This window comes from Xenopus laevis, chromosome 4S (genome assembly GCF_017654675.1).
Source record: "Xenopus laevis strain J_2021 chromosome 4S, Xenopus_laevis_v10.1, whole genome shotgun sequence".
Classification (NCBI taxonomy): domain Eukaryota; kingdom Metazoa; phylum Chordata; class Amphibia; order Anura; family Pipidae; genus Xenopus; species Xenopus laevis.
In genome coordinates this window covers 79,592,677-79,604,818 of record NC_054378.1, presented here as the reverse complement: position 1 = coordinate 79,604,818, position 12,142 = coordinate 79,592,677, and the positions used below count along the sequence as shown (strand labels likewise).

The 12,142-nt window shown below is 38.1% G+C and overlaps 1 protein-coding gene across 1 annotated transcript in view; it reads right to left on the bottom strand.

The window, feature by feature from the left end:
• nmnat2.S (nicotinamide nucleotide adenylyltransferase 2 S homeolog) overlaps positions 1 to 12,142 on the bottom strand; it is a 40,635-nt gene that overhangs the window by 12,647 nt on the left and 15,846 nt on the right. The window contains exons 2-4 of the mRNA XM_041561510.1: positions 11,383 to 11,471; positions 9,292 to 9,359; positions 5,679 to 5,757 (exon numbers count right to left, since the gene is read on the bottom strand). Of these exons, the coding sequence (XP_041417444.1) occupies positions 5,679 to 5,757; positions 9,292 to 9,359; positions 11,383 to 11,471 (236 nt within the window). The remainder of the gene's footprint in view (positions 1 to 5,678; positions 5,758 to 9,291; positions 9,360 to 11,382; positions 11,472 to 12,142) is intronic.

Here is a 12,142-nt window from a genome sequence, read left to right as displayed (position 1 = left end):
TCAAAGCACAGAAAACGAATACAACCACCAAAATAAACAGTATTGGCGCGAACCTCCAGTGACCTCACCAACGTGAAATGACGTGTAGAAAGTGTTAACCCCTCACCCCTGATTAGAACATCCGTGTTACCATTTTGGTATAAGACCTGAGTAGTGCGGTTTTTTGGATGTACTATTTTGATTTTTTGAAACGAGCACCCAGGCATCTTTGGACTTTGTTTTTCGTGAGTGCCAATATTTCTATGCTTCTATATATATATATATATATATATATATATATATATATATATATATATATATATATATATATATATATATATATATATATATATATATATATATATATAAAATCCAACAAAATGGAGTGGAGATTAACCCTGGTCTGTTGTGACCTAGTCCATAGGACAAATTATATATCAATCAAAAAAGTCCAGACAACTTGCTTGTTGGTCAAGAAAAAACTTTTATCAAGCAAGTAATAAGTACAACGTTTCGAAGCTCCCGCTTCTTTATCAAGCAATCGATTGATAAAGAAGCGTCAGGATATATATATATAGCAATTAAACAGGGACCCGCACTCCAATGTTGAGTGAAGAAAATTATTTTTTTATTCAAACTTGTGCATCCAACGTTTCGGCCCATGCCTGGGCCTTTATCAAGGATCTATATATATAGACAACGGTCATGTCTTAATTACTGTACACTCACTGAGATGGCTATTCGCCCAAAGCACCCGATAATGCAGAAGTACAGAGACCCGGTAGAAGCACAGTATACACCCACCGCTGCTCAGTGATAGGTCGCCTGGCCTACCTTTGACATGCACTGACAGTTAGAGCAGGAGTCGGGGGAGTGGCCTTTATACTGACACTCTGCACTCACAGTACTGCGCTCTTGTTTTCTTTTTCTCTTAATCTTTTTTGTGCGTTTCACCCTGCTGTTATACCGTTCCCTATGTGCCTTTTAGAGTATATCACTGGCTAAAAGATTTGAGCACTTTCACTGACACCTGTATGGTTGCCTAGCAACAGATTTTGGCGCCATTTCAAGGCTTTATTACCTCTTTGGGGTTGTGGGTGCTGGATGTTTGTTTGTTTTTGCTCCTGACGAAGATCCCTGTGGAGGATCGAAACATTGAGGCTTAATAATAATTTTTTTTTTGTTTTCTCACTAAAACCCTGTGAGTTCCGCAATCCTTGTTCACTGCTTATTTCCCATGCTGGCACCCAGGTATTAATTTTGTCTACGGAGTGCACCATTCCTTTGGTTTTATATATATATATATATATATATATATATATATATATATATATATATATATATATATATATATATATATATATATATATATTGCATGTTCAAAAACAACATCACAATAAATCTAAATACATATTAGGCAATGTCTAAGGTAAGCCATCACAATGCTAAATATCTACCAAAGGAAGAGAGTTGAAAAGAAATAACAAACAAAAGTTTGTATCCTTTGACAGCACAGCTCTAAAGATGCCTAAATGTTATATCAACTAGCTCAACAACAAATGTGGAGGAGGAGGAGTAGGAATAAGCATCAGTCCCAAACAGTGATGGGCGTATTTGTCCCGTTTCCAAATTCGTGAAATGCGAAATTCGTGAAACAGGCGAAAAATTCTCAAAACGTGAATTTTGATGCCAGCGTCAAAATTGACACAGCCGACAATTCCGGGGCCGGTGACAATTCCGGCGCGGTGACATTAAAGTCGATGGGCGTCCATTTACTTGTTGCTGGTGTATGAATTGTCGCCAGTGTCCGAATTGTTGCCTGCGTCAAAAAAAGACAAAACATTGACGCCGGCGAACTTTTGCGAATTTATTAGCCAGCGGCAAAACTCATAAATTCGCCACAAATTTGTGCCTTGCGAATAAATTCGTCCCTCACTAGTCCCAAATTAATCAAAAGCCCAATTATGACTGGGCAGTTTTATATTATTGCCAGCCTGCCAGACACTGGCGAAATCATGAAAACAAAAGTCAATTGATTTTTCAAACCTCAAAGTGAAAGTTGACTGTGTAATGGTTAAAGAGAAACAGACTAGCATTACTTTAGACAAACATGTCAAATTTAAGAAAACCTGACAACCCTGGATCACCTATAGCTATGGTGCTACATTTCCTTCCACCCTGCTATCACTGCAGGACTTCTGTTAGAGAGACACCACCCTTTCCATTCGTTTTTCATTAAATATTCAGTGTATTCATTTCTGTAATTCTTATGTTCACTTCTCTTTTGCTTACTTATTTATATTCCTGTTTTATTACCTAATGTTTCAGATCGCATGACTGTATATTCTAAATGTAGACGCATACGCTTATTATAGCAGCCACAAGGTTGAAATATGTTACAGTTGTCTGCTGATATATACAATGTACACGAAAAAGAAATGAAAAACTCAAACAAAAACCTATTGAAAGAGAGAAAAAAACAGTCATATTGGAAAATATTATGTAAAGCAAATACACTGCACAAGGTACTGTGATGGGCAAGCTAGGAAGAGCGGAGCACAAAATATATCTGACATGGCAGTTAGAAGGATACAGTTATAAGTATGCTATTACAGCACATTGTAAAGAAAAATGTTATAAGGATCTATAAGATGCTTTAAAAAGAATTCACAGCGTCAAATAATGGAAATGTAGACACCTCATTGTCACATCAAACTAAAATCTAGCTCACCATAATGACAAGCAACTATGGCATGCTCTATTCTGCTCACGCTAGAGGATGGTTATGATAAGGAAGTCTTTGCAAGGCAGTCAGTAAAGTGATTAAAAAGGGTTAAATATGTTGATACTGCTAGTAGACTTGGTAACACCTTTACAGAACCTAGAGAGCACCAAGAGGAAAATATTTATACATGTATACATTCTTCTCTTAATAGTTCCATTACACAAATACAAATGTATCATTTGACTGAACATATAAAGATTCCTATACAGGCAGGGCTGGATTTACATACTGGGCACCCCTAGGCCCACTGTTGTTCGTCACCCCCGTCCCCTCCCTTTTATTTGTTTAAATTTTCTTTGGGACTGGAGCAATGGGGATTGGTGCACAGGAAATTTAATTGTATATCCTGTGGATCCCCAGTGTTTCTGAACCAATGTGGGCGTGGTTGGGAAGCATGCCGCCCTCTAAAATCCTGCCGTCCTAAGCGCGGGCCTTGGTGGCCTTTCCACAAATCCAGGCCTGTATACAGGTACTTTTTATTTACACCTTTAGCAAAATAGAGACAACTCTACACTTCTTCAAATAAAAATAAAAATCCCTTTGAATATTAAGTATAATGCTTAAAGGAGAACTAAAGCTTAACTAAAAATTCAGCTTATAGTATATTACAGGCCAACCTCATTTTCTGCTTGATAATGTGTGACAACCCAATCCCTAAGCTTAGCTTCTCAACAGCTGCTCAGAGCCCACTGAGCATGTGAGTGTCGCAGACACTTTCCAAGATGGTGACTCCCTGCGACAAGTTTGAAGTCCTGGATCATTGCTGCTATTGACAAGCTGAAGCTTTAGGCTTGTGCATTAAGTTCAGTATATAAAATATGGCATTTTTAGCCACATTAATTCATTGAGTATAATATTCTGAGTGTTGTTAGCGGTGTGTCCCTTTATTCTAAACATACAAACACCAAAATGTATGTATGTGTTCTTCCTAATTATGAAATAAGAGGATTGTTTATCAATGATGGCCGTACGCAGACTGGAAATTCTTGCACTGGAAAGTAATGCAAGTTTTGTCTATGAAGGTTTTCATTCATCCAGGTCATGGTTTATCTAGTGGAAGTAAATCTAGAGCAACTGGACTTGCAGGGTAATCATTGAAGACTTTCTGAAACTGAATATTGAATAACTAAAATAGAGTCTGGTGAAATAAGTACCTGATCCAACTCTGGAAAGGGTGGTTAATTTCATCGAACATGCACAGCTGGCCAAACACATTAAAAGTAAGGAGAGACAAACAAAGTTCACCACCTTACTGTTGTGAAACACCAGGGAACTTACCAGAAAAGGATGTGCTAGCCAAGGGTTTAAACTATGCAGTGACACCACAACACACCCCAGTGGTTGCGCTCATCACAGCCACAAAATCTTCCATCAAAGACAGTCATATACCAGTGGAGCAAGCTGAACAATTCTGACTAAAAGTTTCAGCTGCCTTGTCGAGTGCTAGAATACCTCTCTTTAACCTTTCTACACAAGACAGAAGAGCTCTCACATCTCTTAGTAAACATTTCTATCCTACCAGCAGATAAAGGGTGATGCAGCGTATTATCACTACAAAATGACCATACTACTCGGTGATAGCAATACGTATGAACCTTTAAGGAGAGACCCAACAAGCAGTTACAAGAAAATGGTGGTAGATTGCTTAAAACGAGGAAGCAACCAATCAAGCCATGTACCACCACCTGTACCTAGGGTTGCCACCTTTTCTGGAAAAAAATACTGCCCTTCTTATAGATTTATCTTTTTTCCCTATTAATAACATTGGGATCAACCATAATTTTTACCGGCCAGGCCAGCAAAATACCAGCCAGGTGGCAACCCTACCTGTACCCCAAAGAAGTTACCCCATTCCTACATGGACTCCCCAAGATACATAAGGAAGGAGCCCAACTCAGGCCTATTGTCAGTAGCATCAACTCAGTGACATACAACATTGCAAAATCCCCTTTAGTAGGCAAAATAGTGCACCATATTGAGAATGCCAAAGAATTAGATTAGTGCCTAAACACCACATACTTTAAGTATAATGGCCACTTCTACAGACAGAAACATGAGTGTACAATGGGTTCTACAGTATCTCCCATCTTGGTCAACTTGTACATGGAGGAAGTAGAAAGTTGGGCCTTACATACATTCAAGGGAATTGCACCAAGTCACTGGTTCAGGTATAGAGACACCTGGGTAAAAATCAGTGGTGGCCTTAATGGAACACATTAACTCGTGGACAATAACATCAAGTTCACTAGGGAGAATGTCCATGAGAACAAACTTGCCTTTTTGGACTGTTGATATTCATCCAATAGAGGGAGAAAATTTGAAAACAGAAGTGCACAGGAAAACCACTCATATGGAAAAATATCAGTTATTAGATCCCCACTATCCGCTGGAATACAAACTAGGTGTCATTAGAACTCTGCACCACAGGGAGGAAAGTGAGACAAGTGATCAGTTGTCACATACTGGCTACCTAGACTGGTCGTTTGTAAAAACAGCAACTAAGCCCAAAAAGAACACAAAAGAAATAACCGCCCGGAGACAGATAGTAGGCACAACATAGTCATTCCATATGTAGCTGGAGTGTCAGATAAACTCAGAAGAATTTTCAACAAACACCACACCCCTTGTGATTCACAGCTAGCAATACACTGACACAAAAATGGGTACACCCAAAGGATCCAAAACCGAAAAGAATAACAAAGCAACATGGTATACGCATTTCAGTGTAGCAAGGAGTGCACAGATCTATACATTGGGCAGACAAAACAACTGCTCCCCGAGAGAAGAAGCTGCTCGGATAAGTAGTGAAATATCTTCAATGATTACTCCGCAAGTCCAGTTGCTCTAGATTTACTTCCACTAGATAATGCAAGTTTTGCAGCATTTAGTGTAAGTAGTGGTTTGTAGGGCTTACCTTCATCAGGTCTCGGTGGTGTTCCAAGACACTACATGTTGTCTGCCACGTATCCTGATAGCACTCCCATGGGTCCACCCTGTAAATAGATTATTCTTGTTGAATCATATATCCTCTACACACTGAAAAGGCCTGTGAGATGGGTTCTCTAATTATTCTATATTAGTAAAATTTTATTTTACAGTCAGCAATATTTATGTATTTATAGCCCATAATGTATCCGTGCAAAAACTGTTTTTGCATTATGCATTAGGCCACAAATGATGGAAGCAGGAAGCAGCCTCAAGATTAAATACTCCCACTTGTTACTGTGAAGGCAATTTTACATAATGTTTGTTGATTTATAGAGTATCAGATCCCATGAAGTCAGTACTGTATTCTGTATCAAATCTATAAAATAAATTTTGGGAGTTGCATTTAATGGAACACTATCATCTAAACATAAACTTTGCATGTGTACAGGAAAATAGTTGAATGTAATAAAGTAGAAATAAGTTTAAAAAATTAAAAACTGTAAAAACATTTGTTTCTGAATAAGTTAATGCATTATTATTATATTTTATTGCCACAAATATCACAGAACCTTTGTGAAACTGGCTTTTTTAAAGCACTGTAGCTTTTAGATTCACAGATGCAAACATTACACTGATTATACAGTTATATATCATATTGTATCATATAGATCATTATGTTGGCCAGTGCCTCCCTTTGCTTCTGGTTCTCAGTCCTTGGCTGATATATTCTCAGAATGTATTCCACCAAAATACTCAAATGATTACTCAAGAATGTGGCTTTTTACAAGAATTTCTATTATGAATCAGGTTGAATCAGGTGTCCTGAACCATGCTGGGCCCCCCCGCCTGAAAAAAATTGGAGGGACCTGCTGCGCATTACCTCGGGCTACTCTGCTGGTTGAGTCCCCCCCCCTTCCGAGAGGGGGGATTTTAGTACTATAGAGCAGGGCTGTCCAACTTGCGGCCACCCTTCCCCCCATTTCGGTTGGTCTTTTTTATTGGAATTTCAAAGTTATGGGAGTTCAAAAAAACTCCCATTACTTCGAAATTCGACCCTTGATAAATCTGCCCCTTAATTTCTGTAGTGTTGAGAAACTTTTAGGATGAGTCTGGTTTCTCTTTTATCTGTTTTTATAGAAATAGGGAGACTATTAAAGGAACAGTTCAGTGTAAAAATAAAAACTGGGTAAATGTATAAGCTGTGCAAAATGTAAAATGTTTCTTATATCATGTCATGTGCTTTCAGAATGAGCCAGCACTTTAGGATGGAACTGGTTTCTGGCAGGCTGTTGTTTCTCCTACTCAATGTAACTCAATGTGTCACAGTGGGAACTGGCTTTTACTATTGACCGCTGTTCTTAAGTAAGGGTACATGCTAAGATTCAGGGAGATTTAGTCACCCGGCAACAAATCTCCTCTTCTTCGGGTGACTAATCTTCCCTAAAAAGCCTTGCCTTCTTTTCTCACAAGGAAGAAATACGTTTAAAAAATTAAAAACTGTAAAAACATTTGTTTCTGAATAATGCATTATTATAATATTTTATTGCCACAAATATCACAGAACCTTTGTGAAACTGGCTTATTTAAAGCACTGTAGCCTTTAGATTCACAGATGCAAAAATTGCACTGATTATACAGTCATATATCATATTGTATCATATAGATCATTATGTTGGCCAGTGCCTCCCTTTGCTTCTGGTTCTCAGTCCTTGGCTGATGTATTCTCAGAATGTAATCCACCAAAATACGCATTACCTCGACGACAAATTGTATCTTCTTTGGGCAACTAATCTTCCCAAACTGCCTTCCCACCAATATACAATATAAATCGCCGGTAGGATGGCACTCGTATCGCTTCAGCTTTCCGATGCTGCCCGAAGTAGTGTCGTGAGGCAACTTCGGAAAAAGAAGCGTTCCGAGTGCCATCCCTCCGGCGATTTACATTCTAGCCGGCGGGAAGGCAGTTCAGGGAACTTCTTAGTCGCCCTAAGAAGAAGCGATTTGTCGCTTGGTGACTAAATCTCCCGAAATAGCAGAGTGTGTCTCCGCCCTAAAAGATATCAATACTGATATTAATTGGCTCAGCATTACACCTCAAATTCAGATAGTAAAATAGATCCTTTGTTCACACTTGTATTCCACCCTGCATTGTTCCCACCTGTAACACCTCTATTGTTCACAACCCTAAAGCCACGTACTGTTCACACCTCAGGACCAGACTGAAAGTGCCATAACATTTTGGTGTGTTACCACCGTTAATGTGGACATGGTTTTAAAAGATTTTGAGATATCATGGGTTTGGTTTAAAAGGGGGAGTGGTCAACACTGTTTTATATTATTGGCCCTCCACCACAAAAGGCTAGACAAATTCTGGCCCTTGGTACCACAGAAGTTGCACAGCATTGCTGCTCGGTTGCTAGGGTAATTAAGCCCTAGCAGGAAAACAATAGATACAATTCCAACCAAAACAGTGTATAAAAATATCACTGTCTGCTTGATACTAAAAGTTAATTTTATATAAACTATCCCCTTAAATTCTTTCTTTAAATGGGAAAAAAAACAAAAATATCATCCAAGGAAGCAGCCAAGGAAGATACAGTATATATATATATTTTATTATATCAAGATATAATAATATTATGGAATATGGCAGGAACATTGCTTGGAAGGCAAAACCAGATATTCATTGTGATCATAAGAAATTTGACAGACTGTTTCCACTTTCCCTGGGCCAAATTCAAAATAAGTTTCACATAATTCTGCAAAGACTTTAGGTCTGTGTAGAGGACCCAATTAATAGCGATTTCATTTTATTCCCAATATTCTATAGAGCACTGCAAGATGTCATGTTCTTACTGAACAAAGAAAATAGTACCCTAGCAGAAGTCTAATAAACCACTTCTTAATGTATCCTTGAAGGTACTCGCACAATACAGTATGTGTAACTTTGAAGTTAAATGCAGCTAAAATATATTTGGGTCCCAGGAAGTAAATGAATGGGGTAAAGGTATAGCCAACTGGAGGGGTAAAATGTAAGGTTTGTCCCTGTCACAAAGAGCCACAAAGTCCTTTCTACAATTGTTTTCAAAGCAAAAGTTGTCAGCAAATATTACAGTCTGTATATTACCCCTGAATTAAAAACAACTGATGAGTCTTATCATAGTGAAACCTATGAATATCTGTCATGGGCAGTGGTGTGACTGTCCGGGTAAGTTATAATAAGAAGCAGACTCAAACTTAAATTACTTTATGTTTTATCTGCAGTATTAACTTGTGGTTTCCTCTTCAGTGTGTTGATAACAGCAACCAAGCCTAATCACTTTAGACCCTTAACCTCCAAATTAAACATCAGTAAAACATCAGCTGAATGTCATTATACACACTTGATAAAGGGCGTTTGAGGCCCGAAACATGTTGTGTGTTTTGTAGCTGCTAATAAACTACATTGTTGCAGATCTTCTGCCTTGGATTGCTCTCCTCACTCTACTAGTTATATGTATGCTGAAGACTTGTGGTGAAGTCTAAGAGGAAAGAAGCACCATTGCATAAAAAAACTGGGCAGTGCGCTGAAGTAATCCTGTTGAGGAATGTCATTATACCTTATCCAGTCTGAGTTTTGAACAGCCAGCTGACACATTGTAAGACGGTGTCGACTTGAAACCAGACCCTGGAAAAACAGAAGCAAGAAAAATCATTAGAGAAATGCAAAACAACATGTTTTGTAAGTGAAATAAGAGATAAAACAATAGGGCAAAAACCAAATGCTATAAAGAATGCTTTTAATGCAGAATACTAATGTATAAGGGTTTACTATTACAAATACTGTATATGAGTGTAAGTGCAGGGTGTGGCCACACATCAAAATCTATAAATTGAATAAATGGTACAATAATTAAAGAGTTGTCAAAAATATATTTCTTATGTATTTTTGCTCTTTTAGGCTCATCCATCTAGATAGCAAACCACATGGAAATGTATGTTACAGATAGGGGCAGATTTATCAAGGGTCGAATTAAAAATTCAAAGTAAAAAAATTTGTTATCTTGTGTTGGGAGCTGCTATCTCGTTACCTTCCCATTGTTCTGTTATTAGGCTGCTGGGGGGGGGGGTTGATATCCCCCCAACTTGCAGGACAGCAGTAAAGAGTGACTGAAGTTTATCAAACCACAAGTCACATGACTTGGGGCAGCTGGCATACTGCCAATATGTCTAGCCCCATGTCAGATTTCAAAATGAAAAAAATCTGTTTGTTCTTTTGAGAAACGAATTTCAGTGCAGAATTCTGCTGGAGCAGCAGTATGAACTGATGCATTTTGAAAAACAAATTTTTCATGACAGTATCCCTTTAAGGGGGGCCACATGGGACATAACTGTTCAGTGAGTTTGCAATTGATCCTTAGCATGTAGCTCAGTTTCAAAAGCAAATAGCTAACCCATGTGGCCCCCTCAAGTCAGTGAACGGTTACTGCCTGGTAACCAATCAGTGGAAACCAAGAGAGCTGCAAAGCAGGAAGTAGTGTTCTGATTATCATGTTACACATCCAGTCACACCAGCCTTTATACATTACATTTTTGGCTAACTAACTTTATTGAAATTTTTTTTATATTGGACAGCCTATCCATTTACCCAGTTTTTATTTTTATAACAAACAATTCCTTTAAGCTGGCTACTCCCTTTTACAAGGATTGTGTTCCACCAAATTGTAATGTTGTACAGTTATACTGTGAGGGGAGCTTGAAAACAGTGTAGTCAAAGAAAATCAATCACTTAATGCTTTTGGACAAAAAAGACGAGAGGAAAGCAGAGAGGAGAAACACAAAGGTGGGGGAAGGGGGGAGGCATGGACAACTGATCTAGAAATGTCACATATCTTTTTGTCTCAGTATACAAGAATGTGCACATTAGTACCCTAATATACAAAAAAAATACATACAAAAAAAATTGAGGTTGTGAATGTGATTTATTAGCATTCACTGTGAAAGTCTAATGAAAATTCCATTGCACAATATTACACTTTGGCAGTATATATATATATATATATATCACACTTCTTGTGCAGAATTGTAGTTTTTTGAATGAAAAACATTCCTCAGGTATCTCAAACAGCATAAAGGGCATATGTACTTCCACAAGCGCAGTGAGCAAAATGCGATGTTGAACTCCAGCATCAATGGGATTACTCTCTTGACAAAATTATGCTGCACCTGCCACAATTGCGTCTGATTCACCAAAATAAACACATCGCATGTGTGTCTTCGCACTTCGGCTGCAGTTGCACTGAATATTTTAAAAGTCTGTCTGGTGGTGTTTCCGGTGTGCACCCTAATTTTTCAGTGCAAATGACACAACATTTTTGTACATTTTGACACCAGTTCCTTTACATACACATACAGGTCTGCAAGTACTAGAAATCTCCTTTTCTCAGCATTGCCAAACACGTTTTAAACTTGATTATAGTAAATAACAAAATGAGTCTTCACTTGACAAACCAAATATTTCCTTACGGTTGTTGAATTTGTTGGGTGTAGAGCTTCTAATAGCAACTGGATGTGTTGGAATCTGACAGGATGGTGCAGTGTGCCTATAAATCTGAGGCAAACAAGTTGGAGCACCAGTTAAGTAGAAGGGTTGCCCTGAATCCATCAATACAACCCTCACAAATTTATTAGGGTGTAAGTCAAGTATTTACCTGCTTTCCATATGAGTCATGAACAGGGGAGATGATTCCTCCAATCACAATGAACTTTCCAGTTTTGTGCAGATAGTCCCGGGCTCTTTCTGTAACAGAAAGTTGTAACATGAATGAAAATGAAATCAAATAAAAGATCATTTACATTTGTGAGACAGATTGATTAATATATAGTACTGCTGAAACACATGAAATGTCAAACTTGCTCTGTATTCCAAATCTCCAGCATGAAAAATAAAAATTCACTAATGACCTGCCAAGCACTTCTCAAAAGATCAGCACCGTGGATAGCTCCTAGTAAGCAACACTCACTCAAGCCTCATGCATCAAGCACAAGAAATTGCATTGCTTATAAAAGCAATAGAAGCGTGGCAGCCTTTTGCTACCCCAAACATTCTTTATAAGGATATTATTCAACATCTATTTACAAAATCTCTAACAAATTCCACAGTGCTGGAAAAATGGGGAAACATTCAGATGTGATCCAACATGGTACAAAACACTAGCAATACTATTTATCAGTTATGTAACAGATTGATCTGTGCAATAATTAGTTGCATTAAAGGTTGTTACTGGTTGCTTACTCTGTCAAGTACCTAACCCAAACACGAGTGATCACAAGTTTCTTTACATTTTAGGTTAGGGCGAGGCTAGACATGCCGTTTTTACGTTGCATATTTAAAAAGGTGCTCTCAATGCGGAAATACGCATAAAATGCACCACCACTGAAAGTAATGGAATATGCACTATGGCAATTCTC